General features: G+C 41.8%; 2 protein-coding genes across 5 annotated transcripts in view; both read right to left on the bottom strand.

Annotated features, from left to right (window-relative positions):
* Window positions 1-958: 958 nt before the first annotated feature.
* LOC147333809 (uncharacterized) overlaps window positions 959-19,642 on the bottom strand; it is a 53,764-nt gene continuing 35,080 nt past the window's right edge. The window contains exons 1-7 of one of the 3 annotated variants that reach the window (XM_086270183.1): window positions 9,717-9,849; window positions 7,974-8,324; window positions 5,116-5,448; window positions 4,914-5,018; window positions 4,195-4,524; window positions 1,104-1,412; window positions 959-1,050 (exon numbers count right to left, since the gene is read on the bottom strand). In XM_086270183.1, coding sequence (XP_086126309.1) covers window positions 959-1,050; window positions 1,104-1,412; window positions 4,195-4,524; window positions 4,914-5,018; window positions 5,116-5,448; window positions 7,974-8,324; window positions 9,717-9,753 — 1,557 coding nt within the window. In that variant the 5' untranslated portion in view covers window positions 9,754-9,849. Of the gene's footprint in view, window positions 1,051-1,103; window positions 1,413-4,194; window positions 4,525-4,913; window positions 5,019-5,115; window positions 5,449-7,973; window positions 8,325-9,716; window positions 9,850-19,642 lie in introns of those variants that run through there. The other 2 variants (XM_086270192.1, XM_086270161.1) reach the window with 2 other exon arrangements.
* LOC147333812 (nuclear factor 7, ovary-like) lies at window positions 13,458-15,039 on the bottom strand. Of its 2 annotated transcripts, XM_086270685.1 has the most exons (3): window positions 14,791-15,027; window positions 14,338-14,604; window positions 13,458-14,304 (listed from the first exon to the last, which is right to left on the bottom strand). In XM_086270685.1, the coding sequence occupies exons 1-3, from the start codon at window positions 15,025-15,027 to the stop codon at window positions 13,639-13,641; spliced, it is 1,170 nt and encodes a 389-aa protein (XP_086126811.1). In that variant the 3' UTR covers window positions 13,458-13,638. The 2 variants fall into 2 exon arrangements, with proteins under 2 accessions (XP_086126811.1, XP_086126820.1); XM_086270694.1 differs by having other exon boundaries at window positions 13,458-15,039.

Below are 19,642 nucleotides of genomic sequence, written 5' to 3'. Positions count from 1 at the left end.
ATCTTATCTTAATGACCTTGTAGTACCATATCACCCTATTAGAGCACTTCGCTCTCGCTCTGCAGGCCTACTTGTTGTTCCTAGAGTATTTAAAAGTAGAATGGGAGGGAGAGCCTTCAGTTTTCAGGCCCCTCTTCTGTGGAACCAGCTTCCAGTTTGGATTCGGGAGACAGACACTATCTCTACTTTTAAGATTAGGCTTCAAACTTTCCTTTTTGCTAAAGCATATAGTTAGGGCTGGACCAGGTGACCCTGAATCCTCCCTTAGTTATGCTGCAATAGACGTAGGCTGCCGGGATTCCCATGATGCATTGAGTGTTTCCTTTCCAGTCACCTTTCTCACTCACTATGTGTTAATAGACCTCTCTGCATTGAATCATATCTGTTATTAACCTCTGTCTGTCTTCCACAGCATGTCTTTATCCTGTTTTCCTTCCCTCACCCCAACAGGCCGCAGGAGATGGCCGCCCCTCCCTGAGCCTGGTTCTGCCGGAGGTTTCTTCCTGTTAAAAGGGAGTTTTTCCTTCCCACTGTCACTAAAGTGCTTGCTCATAGGGGGTCATATGATTGTTGGGTTTTTCTCTGTATCTATTACAGGTTATACTGTACAATATAAAGCGCACTGAGGCGACTTTTGTTGGGATTTGGCGCTATATAAATAAAATTGAATTGAATTGAATGTGATCATGTGGTTTGTAGGAACGCTCCTCTTCCTCAGAGGATCCACCTGTGCTTCCTCTCCTCTCTCCTCCACCTGTTACAGTGAGGGAACGTCCTCCATGATGGAGAAGCTGCTGGAAAGTGCTGAGAGTTTCCTCCAGAGTGAGACCTCTGTCACAGTTCAGAGGATCTACGGCAGCAGAGACCTTCATGGACACTAAAAGTCTCAAACACACAACAACAACATCACACTGACTCCACTCTGACATCACTGATCAATAATCAAAGAACACACAGATCAAACTGATTGATCAGCCATCAGAGGAGTCGGATCAATGGAGCTGCTTCTGTTCCTGATGTCCCCTGTTTGATCCTGGACCTGAACTCTCCCTGCAGAGGAGACACACACACACACACACACACACACACACACACACACAAACCTTTGACTTTGAGCAGCACAGTTTTGTATCTGTAGATCTGTGTGCTGTCCACTTCACATCTGTATTCGCCACTGTCTCCATCTGTGGGCTGTTTCAGGGTCAGACTGAGGTCTCCAGTTCTCAGCAGGTCTTCATTCATCCACATAAACTTGGTCCTGTTTGTCAGGCCGTTTTGATACACATAAACGATCCTAAATGGTTCATAGTGTCTCCACTCTACTTTAGCATCTTCAGGCAGGTTTTCTGTATTCATAAAGGGCAGCTGGACAGACTCCACCCCCTCCTCCACCTCCACCTCCACCTGACAGACTGAGAGGACAACAAACACAACATGACAGACAGCAGCAGGTTTCAGAGTTGCAGAGAAAGCTGGAGGACAGAAGAAGATCAGAGCAGAAGGTAACAGGACAGAAATGTAGAAAGTCAAAGCAGGTTTTAAAGACGTTTGAGGTGATCAGTGTCTGTAATGTCTCCTGTCATTGTAGAGCTGCTGTCTGCTGTTTTTTGGGGGGATTTAAAATGTATCATTGAAGAGGAGTTTAAATCAAACATGCCCTCTGTCATGATCTTGTTTCTGTCCAGAACAATCCTCTCTGCCAATGAATCTTAATTGTATTTTACAGATCAGATTTTCACACACATCTGCAACATGAAGCCACAGAAACCTTCATCAAATCAAAATGTTTTTGTTTCTGCTGCAACATTACTGAATCCTTGGGATCGACTCAGCTCATCTCTCATTTCTAAAGAAGCTGTACAGCCTCATGTATTCCCTTTCAGCATCACTGATTTTGGCTGGAATCAAAGTTTGATGCAGTTGACTCGAAAACGATGTTCAATGAATGCAAATTAATCCCACTCAAAACTGCTGATGATCAGATGGCATGAGACAAACTAAATGGATTTGTTCCATCAGTCATGCTGAACATGAATAGTTTTGTAGGATGATGAAAACGGGACACAACTTCAATATCTGAGAACAAAATCCGAGTGAAACATCTTGAGAGGTGAGAAGTAACAGAGTACAAATACGTTGTTTTTGTATTTTAGTTTAATAGTGTTTGTGTATTTGTGCTTTATTTGAGTATTTATGTTTCTAACAATTTTTTACTTTGTGCTCTACATTTAAACACAAATGTCTCTACGTTGTATTCTTAACATTTTCAAAACAGGTTCACTCATTTAAAAGTTAATTATTTTGGTTTAACGCATTAGAGAGTTTTTCAAACCAGTCAATCAGCACTGACCTCTGACTTTCAGCTCCACTTGTTTCTTCATCCGGATCTTTCTATACCTGTTGTAGACAGTACAGGTGTAGATTCCTCTGTCCCAGTCTGTGGGGTATTTCAGGGTTAGACTGAGGTCTCCAGTTTTCAATAGGCCATCATTAATCTTTGTTCGGTTTCTGAAAAAAACGATGCTGTAATGCAAGCAGGTCAGAGGTGTTGTGATACACGTTGACCTTCCTGTTCTCTTTGTCCGTCCACTCCACTCTGGCTTCTTTCAGTGAGTGAACTGTGGTTTGGCAGGGCAGCTGGACAGAGTCCTCACCTGAATCCACCTCCACCTCTGGCACTAAGAGCAACAACAAAGCACATCATGAGCTGTACAGACAGCAAAGGTAGTGATCACATTTTCTTTAGATAAATTAATGTATTTGGACATCCCAGCAGGGAGGTCTCCAGCAAAATTAATGAACAAATATAACATCAAACACTCCAATCAAACATAAAGAGAGGTGTTGAAGTGGGTCCATATTGTGCTTTCATTTCTGAAGAGTTCCTCAGAAACGTTGTTTCTCACAATGCTGCTGCTTCAACTGCAGCTGATTGTTAGATACAAGAGTCCTCTTCACACACTTAGGTTAATTATGGAGTTCCACAGGGTTCCGTTCTAGGACCAACACAATGTAGATGCTTCCCTTAGACAGTGTCACTACAGGGCACATTTTCATTGTTATGCAGTCAGAGGTTGTCCTAAAAACTCTCTGAAAAGCCTGAGAAGTAGTCCTCACATACAAGGTCTTAAATAATCAGGCCCCATCTTATCTTAATGACCTTGTAGTACCATATCACCCTATTAGAGCACTTCGCTCTCGCTCTGCAGGCCTACTTGTTGTTCCTAGAGTATTTAAAAGTAGAATGGGAGGTGCATTCAGTTTTCAGGCCCCTCTTCTGTGGAACCAGCTTCCAGTTTGGATTCAGGAGACAGACACTATCTCTACTTTCAAGATTAGGCTTAAAACTTTCCTTTTTGCTAAAGCATATAGTTAGGGCTGGACCAGGTGACCCTGAATCCTCCCTTAGTTATGCAGCAATAGACGTAGGCTGCCGGAGATTCCCATGATGCATTGAGTTTTTCTTCTTCACTGACCTTTTTTCACTCACTATGTGTCTATCTACCAATCGGTATTTAATCGTTAGTCTTTACCTTTATATGTAAATCACCTTGAGGTCACTGTTGTTGTGATTTGATGCTGTATAAAAAAACTGAATTGAATTAAACTAAAAGAATGATGACTGACAAAAACAGTGAACAGACAGCTATCTGTGGACCAGGTTTGAACTGAAGTCCCTGATGCATTTGTGTTCATCATTTAAAACACAAAAAAGCGCAAGTAGAGAACATGAATGTGCCTATTCTTGTAAGCAATTGTAGTACTGCAATTGCACCCTTGGCAGAAACTCAAATACTGTGTTTAATTCTGTTTTGTAGTTTATAATGTACAAAGACCAGTCTAAGTACTAAAATTGATCTTTTAAATGCAAAGTTCTATTTAAATATTCAATTTGTATTTGTGTGAATGAAAATGGGTGAAAAAGCAGCCAGTGCCCAAAGTAAAACATTGAAAGAACTTCAGAAAACCCGGAGAACTATTGCTCAAGACCATTTTATGAAATTATAAAATTAGAAGAAACTTTGGCTCATTGGCAGCAAAATATAAAGAAACTAGGGGTACCTCTAGATATACTGTATGCAAAGCACAGTATATGAATACTTTTGCCCTAAAAACCTCAGCAGTTCATGTACATTCTACTTGAAGGGTCCATAAATGAACTAACCACATTTCTATTATTGAGGCTGTACTGACCTTTGACCTGAAGCACCACTTGTTTTTTCATCAGAACATTTCCCTTAGTGCTGTAGACAGTGCAGGTGTATGTCTTTGTGTCTCTCTCCGTGGGGTATTTCAGAGTCAGACTGAGGTCTCCAGTTTTCAGCAGACCTTCTTTCATCTTCGTTCGGTCTCTGTAAACCTGGTCCTGCTCATTGTGGTGGTCAGTGCCATTCTGATACACGTGGACCTTGTCATTATCACTGTCTATCCACTCCACTTTAGTGTCTTCAAGCAGGTGAACTTTGGCTTTGCAGGGCAACTGGACAGACTCCTGCCCTGAAACCACTTCCACCACCCGGGGGACTGAAAGGACAACAAAGGACAACATGATGACATCAGCAGCAGCTGTGATGGTCACATGACCTCCCTGTCCCTCCTTGTCTTCTAGTCTCAGTCAGATTGTGTCTCAGTTTGTTCCTGATGTGTTCCTGACTCGTTCTTTGGTAACTAGTCTGCAGCGTCCTGTAAAGTGCTGCAGACATGTTGGATGAAGAAGAACAGACAGACTGAGCCTCCACAGTCGGCCATGTCTCACACACATCAGCACATAAACCATGAAGATCTCATGTGTCTCATGTAACTCTCAACTCTTTCAGCTTCTGGAACAAGTTTGTGTGAGCCACAGTCAAGGAGCCACCAGAGGACACCTGCTAAGCAACGGCATTATGGGTAGTGTAGTAGGAGACACTCACCTGACTTAAAATAGTATCGGAAATTAAATAAAAGACCTCCAGAAACAAGAAGAACCAGGAGAACCAAGAGAACCATGGAAGCTATGGCCCAAGATGGAAATGGTTCTGTTGAGAAACATAAGGAAAAAAAATAACAACATAACCTTTGATCTCTGACCTGCATCTACACCTAAGGCCTTTGACTTATTTATGCATCACTGACCTTTGACCTGCAGCACTACTTTCTGTCTCAGGATGTCTTTGTCCCTGTAGATGGTGCAGATGTATCCTCCACTGTCTCTCTCTGTGGGGTATTTCAGGGTCAGACTGAGGTCTCCAGTTCTCAGCAGGTCTTCACTCATCTTTGTGCGACCACAGTAAAGGTCGTCCTGTTTCTTAAGGTTCTCACTTCTGTTTGGATACACATGGACCGTCATGAGTTCTCGATCAGAGCGAGTCCACTCCACTGAGGTGTCACCAGGTACGCCAGGTCTTGTTTGGCAGGGCAGGATGACAGACTCTGAGCCTTCCTCCACTTTTATCTCCACCTGCTGGTCTGAGAGGACAAGAAAACAAAACTATCTGAATTGCAAAACGTCCAGGCTATCATGCTTTTCCAAATAAGACTTCAAACGAGTACAAACAATTGTTTCTAAAAATTTTCAAAGGACAGGCAGCTTAGTGATAGGCATAAAATTAGCTAACATAATTTGATCAATATCAGGTTTCTTAAATAAAGGTTGCACTGATGAATGTTTAAAGTTTGCAGGAACCACACCAAAAGACAAACTGGTATTCATGATGGCCAACAGTAACTGACCTATACTAGGAAAAACCTGTTTATTAAAATCAAGGAGCAGCAGCATCTTGAGGGAAACCTGAGGGCTTAATGTGATGAACCACATCCTGTATGAATCCCAGAGTCACTTGCTTAAACTGGTTCAAAACAGTTGAACAACTGGCTGAGGCAGATGGATGAAAAACACAAGATCAACTGGGAGCCTTTGTGGTGGCAACCTCATCAATCGAAACTGCATTACACATATCAGGGGAGGTTTTGAAACAGACAAGTGTCCTTTTTCCACCTCCATTCTGCTCTGCGACACTTCAAGATGGTTTGGAAGAAGGAGCTGAACAAGGCACTAATCTCCTCCAGATCAGAAGAACTATAGTCAGGGGGAGATATTTATTTAGACTCTTTTCCTCCAATATATCTTTAATTACTTCCTCAAAACCATCAACGTGTCTTTAGACACAATTTCTGCAAGAGTGCTCAAGGACGTCCTACCATTTATTAATCATATTTGAATCATATCTATCTAATAGTCACTCATTTGTTCATGCAAAGTTTCACAGGGTTCAGTCCCAGGACCAGTTCTATTAACACATGCTTCCCTTAGACAGTTTCATCAGAAGACATAGCATACATTTTCACGGCTATGCAGATGACACCCAGCTCTATGAAGCCAGATAACACACACCAATTAGAAAAACTGCAGGAATGTCTAAAAGACATAAAGATCTGGATGGCCGCTAACTTTCTGCTTAGGTTACTGTACTTCTTGGAAATATGTTACTCACCAGCTTACTCTGTAACACTAGTACCATTTAATTTAATTGGTATTGAAGTTGTTTGAAATTATTTTTGATCAAATCAAAATGAATTGCTGACCAGGTTTGAGAGCCGATTATGTAATATGCAGTTTGTTTGTAACAGATCTTAGAGGCACGTGCTAAGGACAGGGGAACCTCCAGAATTTTTCCATAGGGGTGAATATTTATGGGGGCCACAAAAATATTTTTCAAGATTTCTGAAAAACTTCAGGACTGAAGTTTAAAGTGCACATCATTGTTTTATATGTGAAACTTTCTGCCATGAGGGGATTATTATGGAAACCCATCTCCAGAGACTCTAATCCCAGCTTCCACCCACCATCTAGACACACCTCACCTGTCATCGCTGGCTCCACATCCTTACAACTGTGCCCCATCTCCACTTTAGTCTCTGGTAAAGAGGGTGGGCTGGCTTAACCTGTGGCCAGCCACCCTCTCACCAGACCAATAGCCAGGCTGCCCTCTGTCTCCTTCCGCACCCTTGCACCAATTCACCAGCTTCTTTCATAGACAGCCCAAGGCTACAGGTGGGCCCTGCCTGTGCTAACATCAGCAGGTGCTCAGGGTGAGGAACAGAAACAGGATATGAGCCCTGTGTAGCCCCAGCAGGAGCAATCAGAGATCCCTGAGAAACTTGTGTAACCTGAGAATCAGGTGCATCTAGGTCCAAGCTAGTAACAGATTTTGTCTGCTGATGCTGGGTCCCTGGTGTCAGCTTTTGCCCTGGTCAACACAAAAACTTTTTTTGGTCTTGCCCTGCCCAAGTCTCTGCTTGCAAGCCCTGCTTGTCAGAGGAGACAGCATGACCAAATGAGGGTACCGATCTGTCTAAACCCAATCCTGAGGGTCCTCGGTCGCCTGAGCCTGGGTGTCCTGGACCATCTCGAGGTGAAAAGAAGAAATGGCAATTCATACACAAAATATTTTGCCCCCTGTTTTTGTGGTTAAATCTGCTGATAAGTATTCAAAATTAATGAAAGCATATGTATTTTATTCAGTTGGAGGTCTTCCAGTACCAAATCCTGGTGTTTGATGGAAAGCAGTTCACCTACAGTATAAACAGACCATAACCATGATAATAACCAACCAGCTGTGCTTTCCAAGGATGGATGCATGATGTGCAATGTAAATGCTTTTAGCTCTCTAGGAGTGTAGGTTATTATCAGGTGTTTGGAAAAGAAATAAAAAGCAAAAAACAACAACCCCACCAAAACAAAGCAAAGCAAAATCTAAATCATTTCAGTGGCCAAACCACAAATAATATGAGAAAGTAACATGATGCATTAAAGCAGTATATTTTTGTGCAGTTGATATTTTATACCTTTTAATGAGTGAAAATAACGTAAACCAGAAAAGCTAATTCATTCAGTACAGTGTGAAATTCTTTTTTTAATAATAACTGTATTAAATCCCTGTATTTTCTCATAAATGTGGTAAGCAGTTGTTTTTAAATAATCAGTTGCTGACCTTTGACCTTTAGCTGCACATTTCTCTGTCCTGTTTCTTCTTTCCCATCACTGATGGAGCAGGTGTAGACGCTGCTGTCAATCAGGTCTGGTTTTCTCAGAGTGAGGCTGAAGTCTGAAGTCTCCAGAGCATCAGGCCTCATTGATGTGCGCCCGCTGTAGCGGAGGTTCTGCTTTTTGAGATCATCACCTTCTTCTCGTCGCAGGTGGACAAACGTGGGACTGAGATCACTGCGAGTCCACATCACTGTGGGATTTTTCTCAGGAACAATACCAGAGTACTGACAGGGCAGCAGAACAGACTTTGCCTCCTCATACACCTCCACCACCACAGCCAGGGCATGCTGGGAAACTGTAAGGACACACAAGCAGAAAGACAAATTAACAGCATGCTTTGAGTTTGTGTCAGCATCCACGTGCTGGAATGCAGGTTACCTTATCTGCAACTTCTACACTCAGTCTATCCATGTAAGCGGGACCTGAGGGACCTTTGAAAGGGACCAGACTTTTGATGCAGTGTTGGTGTAATGATGGCAGCATATGACCAACCACAAAAATGAACAGGGTTCATGAAAACTAACCTACGAAGCCAATGTTGGAAAATCTGAAGGTCTGCAGCTTAATTTACCACAGAAACAAGTGGAGCTCCTTCACATAACGCACAACGGAGGGTTAAACTCTGCCCAAGATCCTAATCCTGCTTCTCCTGATCAACAAAACGTTAAGCAGAGAATAAAAATTTAGTGTGAAAAGATTCGGTTTCTCTCTCTCCTGGTTTGTTCAACAGTTTTTGATGTAAATGTCTGAGTGAAGCGACGTTCAACGTTCACTCTGAGCTCTGAAGTCTGAGATGCCACTCAGATGACCACTGTGCAAGGAGAAAAAATAAAAAAATAAATATCCTGTTGAATCAGAAATGTATAATTAAACAGCTGAAAAGGTCAAAAGTAATGATCAAACAGTTCAGCTGTAACAGCTGCTGCACAGAAACCCTTAAAGCTGATGTGCAATTCATGCACAAAACATTATTAGTGAAATGTACAGGTGGTCCTGGCACAAATACAAACACAAGCAAACCAAACAACTGCCTCTTAAATTGTATTACAAATAAACACAGTTTGCAGAAGTCTACGAGGACAAAGCTTCTTTTCTAAACGTGGCAGTACAGGTCACATGACTTCTGGAACAATGTCCTTTGGAGGAAGCGCACCAGCAAATCTACATGTCTGAATCTCTGAAGGAGAAAAGAATCAAGATTTTGCAATGGGTCAGTCAAAGTCCAGACCATAACCCAACTGAAATGCTGTGGTGGAACTAAGAGAGAGCTTTGCATAAACAAATGTCCAAAAACCTCAATGAACTGAAGCAATGTTGTACAGCAGAGTGGGCCAACTGTTCTTTTTACAGGGATGATTAGAAATAACTATATCACAGGTGTTTGACAAAGTTTATATATACAGATCAGGCTGAATGAAACAGCTACCAACAAGAGTGTGCGAGAGTCCAAGTGCTGTGTATTCTGATCTGTGTACTTTGACTGGAAAACCAGTTGTAACATGAGCTCATCTGAAAGGCACCAAGAAGAATCCAGAGATTTGAAAGTTGCTGCTTTGGATCGTTAGTTTGATCTGAATCAGAATCCAGTGTTTGATGGAAATCTCCTCCTGCTGCACTTCAACACATTAAAGAGAGAGAGATGAAAGAAAAGCTGATGATGAGAGCAGAGACAGGAAGGTGTACTTACCGTGCAGGAGGATCACAAACACCACAAACATCTTCATGTTCCTGTCAAACTCAGAGACTCTTTAAAAGCCCTTCAGGACATCAGCTCACAGCAGCTTCACTTTCCTCTGCTGATCATCTACTGACACTCTCACACTGCTCACACTGACACTGTGAACCACACAAAGTTTCACACTTCAGTGAGGGAGGACGTCTGTTGCTCAGATCATTCCAACAGAAACTTCAACTTCGATCAGATCAGGGCAGACTGTGAGGAAAGTGAGGAAAAGCAGGAGAAACAAGCTCATTAAATAAGAGACATCAGACAAAGGTCATTTACACTGAAGTCAGATCCAACTTTATGAAGAAGCCAGCAATAAAATCTGAATCTTGTGGAGGAAAAATCTAATTTGAATGAATTTTGGTGTTTGAGCTAAAATATTTTCCCTTCACTGAGTTTACAGTTAGAGTCCATACAATAAATACTCATAATAATAATACTGTATATGAGGGTTTTACAGGACTAACACTGTGAGTTCAGCTGCTGCCACCAACTTTTATGACATGTCACATTCTCCTGTAAAACACACTCTTATCTCTTTATCAATAAAATGAACTGAACTTTGACCTTTAGGATGTTTATCCTTTGCACTACTAAACCTAAGGTCTGCAGCCAGACTGGATGAATAATAACAGAAGCAGAGGACGAGGATGAATACAGGACTTACCTCATTTGTGCATTTAACCTGAAACTTTGTGTCCACATTAGACACTGAGGGCGGCTCTGAGGCCCATTCATTAAGGATCCATCAATTTTCAACAAACTGAAAGTGGTTCAGACTACATCTGAAAAGAAGTTATGAAGATTATTAATTCAATTCTATTTTTCTTAAACAAAGGAAAAAAACACAGCCAGAAAGAATAAACACATCAGTAAACTTCAAATAAAGACATTAAAAAAGGAATGAAGGACTTGTGATGTTCCTGTTGGTCTCGCTAAATGGTCAAAATAATGAAGGCTGTTCTTTCTGAGCCCAGGACAAAGAATCCTAGAAAAACAGGAAGTGATGAGTTCTAAATGAAAGTCAAACAGTCTGAATGTGTGATGGCGATGTTGAGATTAGCTCTATTTAAAAAAACAAACTGTATCCGTAAAATGAGAGAAACTAAAAAAGACTGCACAGGTCTGCAGTAGTGGAGAGGTTAAACTGCACACAGAAAGATGTTCACACGTCGCAACAGAAGCTGCATTTCCTCTTAATACGAGTGTTTAAAAAAGACAACCACTCAATAAAAGGAAAGTCGCTCTGCGTTGTGGTTCTAATAGTTTTCTTCCCCCTAAAACTCTTTAACCTTGATGACATGTTGCATCTACTTTGAGGTTTAGAAACAAATCTTTGGTGCTCAGATAATCAGCTTTTAGCCTCAAATTAAGACAAAGCAAAAAGTTTTGTGTAGGACTTTAGCTCTGACCAGTAAGCTTGTACTTTAAAAAACAAACAAACTAGTCTTTTTTTTTTTAATTTGGCAGAGTTTAAAAGAGTAAATTTTGCTTGTCCCTCTACAAATCACTTTCTATATTTTGAAAGTACAGTGGTATTCATATCATATGCTATCTGCTTAGCAGGTTAATTAATTAAATTGACAGAAAAGGGGTTCTGTAAACTGTGCATATGCTACAAGCTGATTAGCTGACAAGTGGAACAGCTGTGTGTTTGTTTCAAGGTGACCAGCAGCTGACTCCACCCAAAGGAAGTGACCTCACCCCTGTTTTATTCATTGAAACAGGATGATGAAAAGCTGTGAGCGAGCGTTTTGAGATGTAAACACTCACTCAAGAAGAAAAAACTGGATCAGACTAAAAGTTAGCCAGTTGTTTTTATTTTCACTTATTTACAGGATGGCTCATTTCAATAAAATCAATATGAAACAGTAGAAGATGGAAACTTGCCAGATTTGAGCTAAACTGCTCATTTCCATGTGTCGTCCATGGGCAGGTCACATGACTCTATCCAACATACAAAGACACACAAGAAAAGCCAGAGAAACAAAGACAAATCCAAACAATCCATCATACTGAGTCAAAGTGATCACAGGTCTGCTTGTTGGAAATTACATTAAACGTTACACAAAGAACATAAAAGAAGTAAACTTCATAAAAACTTCACAAATGATGCTTTAAATGAAAAATAAATCCCTGTAAATAATTCAACAGGTCACATGTTAGAACCACCTTAACTAAACTCTGTAGCCGCTCACTGTGGTTTGTCCCAGCAGCTCTTAGGAAACAAACTGCTAACTTCAGTGTCAGCACACACTGTTAGTAAACTATGCAACACTGAATTCAGGTTTCAGTTGTGTTAAGTTGTGAAGTTGTGATGAAAGTCTTCTTACTGACACAGGTAGGATGGTCAGGCGTCCTCTGTTCCTTCACCGTTCATGAACTGTCACTTATAAAATGCTGCCAAACATCAACTACACTCAATAACTAAACGTGTGCAGGTTACAGTGATGGACGCCCAGATCTGCACTCCAAATACAAACAGACTAAAGGTGTTTCCTCCAGAAACAAAGACAATATTTACAAAGGTCTCACAGGTAAATTGTGAGCGATCACAGCAGCATCTCATCCTGACTAACAGCTTTTAGATGCAGGGAGAGCGTCGTGGTTCAGAGGTGGTTCAGCAGATGATGAAGGCCTTTCTGTTGCATTGTGTAGTGCTGTGGAGGCCATGATGGTCGACTGGGTCTGCTTCTACTGAACTCACAAACACTTCTGAGGTATTTACACCTGAAGCCTCATTGAATGTGAGTCAGAAACAAACGGCTCAGCTGTGATTAATGGATGTTTCCCTGCATTTCTATTTTCACACAGTTTATTTCTTACAGCAGGAAAACTGAACAGAATGTATGTAAGAGGTCAGAGTGAGGATGACGTCACTTAATACAGGAAATACATGTTTGTCTGTTTTGATGATGAAGGACTTCTTCAGCTCTGTAAACAGCTACACTTGAGAGGACAGAGGTGATTTCATGGATCAATAACAATGTGTTTATCAGCTTTCATCATCGCAGTGCAGACATGACGTCAGATCTATCAGAGTGAAGGCCGTCTCTCTGATGACGTCACAGAGCAGAGTCCTTCTGTCCAATAAAGGATCTCAGATCAGCTGCTGCCATCTTGTGGCCACAGTTGGTTACTGTCTCTGAAAGTTGTCTCATGTTTCCTGTTGTCCTGCTAACAAAGGCTGGAGCTCATCATGCTGAGAGGGCAGCAGCATTTTGTGGCTCTTCACACATGTTCATTATATTCTGATGATCCTGGATGGAGACAAACTACAGATAAGTGTGTTCAGCCCAACTAGTTTATCTCATTACAGCAGTTTGATGTTTCCCTTTGAATCCCCCTGAAGATCCTGACAGTGAAGCACGTACATAATACTCCAGCCTTTCAACTCTGAGCTTATTTAGTTCTATTAATACACTGAAATCTCATTTGTGTCATGAAGAAAGTCTTTAATCAAACAGAATTCAAAGATCAGAAACATTTCATATATGGAGTTAAACATGAATCATTGTTTCAACAACATATTTATTGTTGTCATAAACAGACAAGAAGACAACAACAAACTGCTCCTCCCATTCAACACATGTCAGTCCATATCCCAGCAAACTAAATCATCTCCATTTACACATCAAATAGAAACATGAATCACTTGGAATAATTAGAAACTTGATAGAATTTCAAATCTAGTTTGGGGAGTCATTCAGTGAGAAACAGTGAAATGATTTTCCATGTGAAAAGGTGGACAGCAGAAACAGAAAGAAACAGTGAAACTAAAAGAGAAACAAAGAGCTTTGGAACAACGAGGCAGCAGGAGGACAGCTGCAGTTTAACAGCTTCAACTCACTGACAGGAAACAACATTAGAAACATCATCATCCTCAACTCATCTGCTGCACTGACACTGACACCTTCAACGGACACACCTTCACTGTATCATTAGTGCGAATGTATGGAAACATCCTGTGAGTGAAAGTGTGTGTGAAGGTGTGTATGTGTGTGTTAGTATCAGGATCAGAGAACGACAGCTTTCCTCTGTTCCAGTCCAGATTCACTCTGATCCTCTGGAACTTCTTCTGGACTGAGAGAATAGTGAGAGGAGCTGATGGTGAGTGTGCTGAGTATTCACCTTTATAGAAAAATATTGTCCATAATACAGACAGTATGCTTCCCTTCCTCTGCACAGACTCTGCCAACACACCCAGTTCCCACCATGTACTGTCTCCAACATCAACATCCCAGCTGTGAGTCCCTGAGTTAAAGCCCTCAGAGCCCAGGACAGAGTAGTAATGATCAAACCTCTCTGGATTATCAGGAAGCTGCTGTTCATCTCCTCGTCTCACACTGGTCAGATCTTCAGACAGGATGAGGTTTGGATGAGCAGTGTTTGGGTCCAGAATGAGAGGAGTGTAGGAGACCATGTCCTTCATGTTGTTCCAGATGTTGAAGGTCAGGTTGCCCAGGTGTTTGGCCTGGTCTATCAGAGCTCCTGAGGGCAGCTGTGGATCATCCAGCAGGGGGCAGCGCTGGACTCTTTCCACTGCAGCCTTGTAGTTGTGCAGGAATGAGACGTCTTCAGCTCTCAGCTCCTCCTCTGTGGCTCTGACTGTGTCTGAAAGAGCTGCTATCTCTCTGCTCAGAGCCTCCATCTTCTCCTCCATCATCGCACTCTTCTGCTCCTCTTCCTCCCTCAGTGCAGCCAGCCTGGCCTCCTCTTCCTCTGCTAGAAACTGATGAAGCTTCTTAAACTGCTCCTTAATCTGCCTCTCTGTGTGTCGGGCCTGGACCTTAATGTGTTCTGCTGTTTGATCAAACTTCACTTGAACTTCTTCACAAACCTTTAACTTCTCCTTTAAGGGCTCCAGAGTTTCCTGAAGTTCCTTCTTGTGTTGTTGTGCAGCTTCATCGATGGGTCTGAATCTGTGATTGGTGTGTTTTTCTGAGGCACAGCAGATGACACACACTGGCTGCTGATGGTCCAGACAGAAGAGTTTGAGTTTCTCAGAGTGCAGACTGCAGAGAGCCTCTGAAGCTCTCTGATCTCTCTCCTGTAAGAACGACTCACACAGGTTCTTTAAAGCCAGACTTAAAGGTGGTTCTTCCTTTGAAGATCTTCTTTTACAAACTGGACACTCGTGTGTTGGTCTCTCTCTCCACCATCTCTTCAGACAGTCTTTACAGAAGCTGTGGCTACATGACAGAAGAACAGGATCTCTGAAGACCTCCTGACAGACCGGACAGCAGAGATCCTCCTCTGATCTGGAAGCCATTGAGTCTGTGAGTGAAGCTGAAAACAGCAGACAGGAAGTACAGTCAGTCCTGGCTCCCCTCCCTCCTCTACCACCTTCACTGAAACTTCCTTTGAGTCGTGTTTTTGCTCAAACTCACATTCAGTGTGTGGAGCGTCAGCAGCTTGAAGCAGCAGTGTTGGAGTTTTCCACTTTTCTCTCCTGTAGCTGGACTCACTCAGAGGAAGCTGCTAGTTTGGTCTGAGCTCAGTCTGATCGTCTGTGCGTCTCTCTTTACTGAGGACGAAGAACTTCCTGTTTCCTGGTTTGTCACATTTGAGTGACGTGAGGGGAGGAGAAAATGTTGCTGTTTGACTTTTAACTAAGGTGTGTTTCAATCCTGCCTGCAGCTCAAAAGCTGTAAAACAGGTTTTGTGTCTTTTCACCTCCACAGGTCACAACATGAAACCTGTTGTGAAGTTTATAAAATAAAGTGTCACTCGGTGGTGCAGCTGTTTGTCAGCTTCTATTTTAGACTTTGTTCTGGTTCTTGTTCAGGTTCCCAGCAGTGGGAGTGTAATGCAGTCACACACACACAGGTGGTGTTAAGGTGGATTCACTTAGTTACAGACAGTGGTGTTATTTCCTGTAACTAAGGGTGTGTTTCACTCCAAAGTTCAGACATTAACCTGCCAGAAGTTGTAAAAGTTACTGATAAAGAGCTTTTATCTCATTTCACATGCAGGTCAGAGCATGAAAGCTGTGATGCAGCAGTTTGAGGAAAATTTCTGCTGATATAAAATATTTTTTGTGGTTTTACAAAATATATAAAAGAGCAGAAAGAAAAGAAATAAGTGTAAAGAGTGCAGCAAAATGCATGTTTTAGTGTGAGTTGGTTCATCTGATCTGGTTGTGTAAAAGTCACTGCATGACACTGAGTGTTACTTTTGTGTTACTGACACTCATCTCTGACTCAGAGAAACGATTTCTCCCCTGTGATGTTCACACAGTGGTGAGTTACATGTGTGTGGAATTTTTCACGTTTTACAGAATAAATTTTCTCTTACTTTCTTTTTTCTGTTATTTACTAAAAAGAAATAATGAATTCTCCACACGTGTTTGAAGGTTGCATGCAAATATCATGTGATCTAAAAGTCAAATATCTGCTGATGAAAACAAGGCCAGATGTTGAGCAGCTGTATTGCTGCATGACATCAGCCCACAGCAGCAGAGACCGTGGAGCCAACATGTGAGAAACAAAGCAACACGCTGAACATCTGAACCACAGCAGGAAGTGTGACTCTTTGTAGACCTGTGGACAGGAAACACACAGCAGGTCCTGATCAGTAACAGGGTCCAAATACAAACATGTGTTTATCAGCATCTGTATATATGAGCACACAGAGAGCTCAGCTGGACACACTTCAGTCCTCCATCAAACACAACACACCTACACACTGTTTCCACCAGCTGCAGCACAGTCCAGTCTTTACAGTCAGGGAGGGCTTTTAATTTGAAAGGCACCACACAGGAAGTTTCAGAGGAACAGAAGAAGAACCAAAGGATGGTCTGTGATGTTAAGGTTAGGGTGATCAGCATCAGCTGGAAATATGAAACATATCAAACATGTGAGGAAGAAGCAGCAGCAGCTCACACGTTTACCACAACCACACACAGTCCTCTGAGAGCAGCGTGGCCTCCATCAACACACAAACTCAAACGCACAAACTCACTGATTGATTATTGATTGATTGATTTTCAGAGATAAGTAATTAAAGTTTATTTATTAAGCTCTTTTCACAGCGGTCACAAAGAGCTTCACACAAAAGGCTCAAATAAACATGAACATTAAGTGAAAATAAAGATTCAATAAGACAGTAAAATAAACAGGTAGTTTTAAAATAAATTAATAATAATTCAATAAAATGTTTGTCATTAGAAAGTCTGTAAAACAGAAACATTTGAACAGCTTTTTAAAGAATCCACAGAGTCGACTAAACGTAGCTGTGGAGGCAGACTGATCCACAGCCTTGGCGCCACAGACTGAAAGGCTCTGTCACACTTAGTCTTTAGTCGTGTACAGGGAACAACTGACACATCATGAGTCTGAACGGAGACAACGAGCAGCAGTTTACTTTGTAAGAAGCTGAGATAAATAATCTAGGACGTGATCATTTAGTGTTCTGTGTGTTAAAACAAGAATTTTGAAACAAATCCTGAAATTTATTTGGTGCCAATATAAAGAAAATTAAATAGCAGTAATGTGAGCTCGCTTGGAGGTGAGAACGACGTGATTTGTCCAGGCTGGTAAACAGGACATTACAATAATCTAAACACGATGACACAAATGTTTTTTTGTGGATCGGATCAATCCATCCACAAAAACGGATCAATGGTTGTGCTGTTTTGTGCGCTTGGCCTTATCAGCACCTGTAAAGGGAGTTGTTTTCTCAAACTGCTGAAGTAAGTTCATCTAGTTTTCACTGAACAGTCTATAACAGTGTCACAACTAAGCATATGCATAAGCACTTAAATACTTTAAATGAGAATAACAGAAAGTTTCTATTACAGAGGCTAGAGCCTGTCCCAGTAGTCATAGGTAGAGCACACCTGGACAGGTCACCAGTCTGTCAGAGGACTAACACAGAGACAGACATCAGAGTAACAAATCTATTTAAAATTAATGTAAGTTTGCTGCAGCTGTATGTATGAACATGTGTTTCTGTGCTCACAGTCAGGAAGCTGCAGTTCATCTTTAGTCTACTTTAAACAGACCTCACAAAAGGCTGATGTGGCTGGATCAGTAGTCTGATTTAAGTACGATACCTTTGGCCAGGGATTCATCTGCTGCATCGCTTCACTGCAGTCTTACGTGTTTTCCCCACAGTGGTAATAAGGGGGCATTAGTCCAAGTTGGCGGCCAACCAAAGCGGTTTGACCGGTTTCGTGCGTGTGCGCATGCGCGTTCAGGTGCGCTCGGGGGCATGCGAGTTCATGTGTGGAAACACACAGGGCGTCAGAGGGGTTGTATGAGTTTATGTGTTTTTAACTGGGTTTTAATTTAAACAAACCATAGGGTTTTTAATGAAACTATTTTCATCACTTTGGTGTATCTCAACATTCAGTTATACAGACGTGTGTGTTCTTAAAAGCAATTCTTTGTTTTGGAAGCCGTGTTGCTTCACAGTGCACCTTAACAAAGAGGGGATGCTTTTTATTTACATCTAGTCAAACGTGTTGGTAATAGTGTTTTAATCACACTAATTTTATAATCCTGACAATATCTCAGCTTGCAGCGATGCATGCATTTCATTTTAAAAACGGCACAAGTGGGAATTTCTTCTGAATGGGTAAAGTCAGCTTGTTCACAAGCGTTTCATTTAATCAAACCACTAGTTTTAATTTAACTAGTTTTTACGCATCTACTGGGGTTTCTTTCACGGGTTGATGAGATCATTTTATTTAAAAATCGGGATTTCGGGATGTTGAACTAAGAGTGAGACAGGGGTTACTAGTTTTAACACAACAGATGGTCACAAATAACATTCATAGAATAACATAGAAGAGCGCACTACATGGTTTAAGGACATGTTTTTATACAGTGGTGCGACTGGAGAGCTATGCTGCGTCTCTTTAGCCAGATTGACGACACCATCAAGAGGGATAGGCTCAACACTGCGTACGAGGATCTTAGAAAACGCCTTGTTTTTGATGATTTTGCGACTTGTCTGAAGACTGGCATGCATTCTACCCTGTGCAAACCTAAAATCATAAGGCGTCTGACAACTAAATAAACCAAATGGTAGGTTAAATGTGTGTGGGTGTGTGTGTGTGAGTATCTATGCAACAAAATATAACATCTTGTTATTGCTCTCATTTTTCAGAGGGAGACATACAAGCATGGGACCTCTCAGACTCGCCAGACTCCGAATTGCCCGAGTATTACTGTGACACCCACTATGATGATGTGATGCCGAGGCTCACGACATTCCGATTCATCCCCGCCATACGCTTGTTTGTACGCTCATACACAGTCGATGGGACTGGAACACAATTCAGCAGGATTGCAGAACACACCATGACTGAACTGAGATCATCACAACATATAGTGTGATGGAAATGCAGTTTCCAGTAGCACCGACAGAAGTTGCATGTTACAGATGCGCTAAGGGAAATGAGAGTAAGGATATAAGCACACAGCCCCACTCCACTGACGACCTGCTGTTGGCCAACACCCTCAACGACTTTTACTGCTGGTTTGATGAGACATCAAGCAGCCTCGACACCTCCACCTTCCCCAACAATAGACACTTTGGTCCATCATCCCCCCACCTCCCCACTCCCACCAGCACAGAGCCATCACCACCATCAAAGACTTCACCCACAGGAGCCCCCTCCTCACTCCACAGCTATGAGGATTTCACACCACCTTCTCCCACTACAACCCTTCATATTCATGAAGCAGATGTGAGGACGCAGTTTGACCCTTTAGACCTACTAAAGAACCCAGTCCGCCTGAGCTTATCTTTATATTTTTACATGTTGCAGTGCCATTTCTGGGAGTATTTGAAGTTGCTATACATCAATACAACCATTATATCCCAAATTTTAATCATATGTATGCATTAAGTCATCAGTAACTACATAAATTGCAATA

Source organism: Aulonocara sp. 'chitande type north' Nkhata Bay, linkage group LG3 (assembly GCF_057382095.1).
Source record: "Aulonocara sp. 'chitande type north' Nkhata Bay isolate Kocher_YH1m ecotype deep benthic linkage group LG3, A_spYH_male_GT1.1, whole genome shotgun sequence".
NCBI lineage: Eukaryota > Metazoa > Chordata > Actinopteri > Cichliformes > Cichlidae > Aulonocara > Aulonocara sp. 'chitande type north' Nkhata Bay.
Note: the sequence above shows the minus strand (reverse complement) of the source record. Positions and strands in the feature narration are given on the sequence as shown.

Excerpts from the sequence above, each read along its gene's own strand:
- LOC147333812 (XM_086270694.1), bottom strand. The coding sequence starts at position 15,027 with ATGGCTTCCAGATCAGAGGAGGATCTCTGCTGTCCGGTCTGTCAGGAG.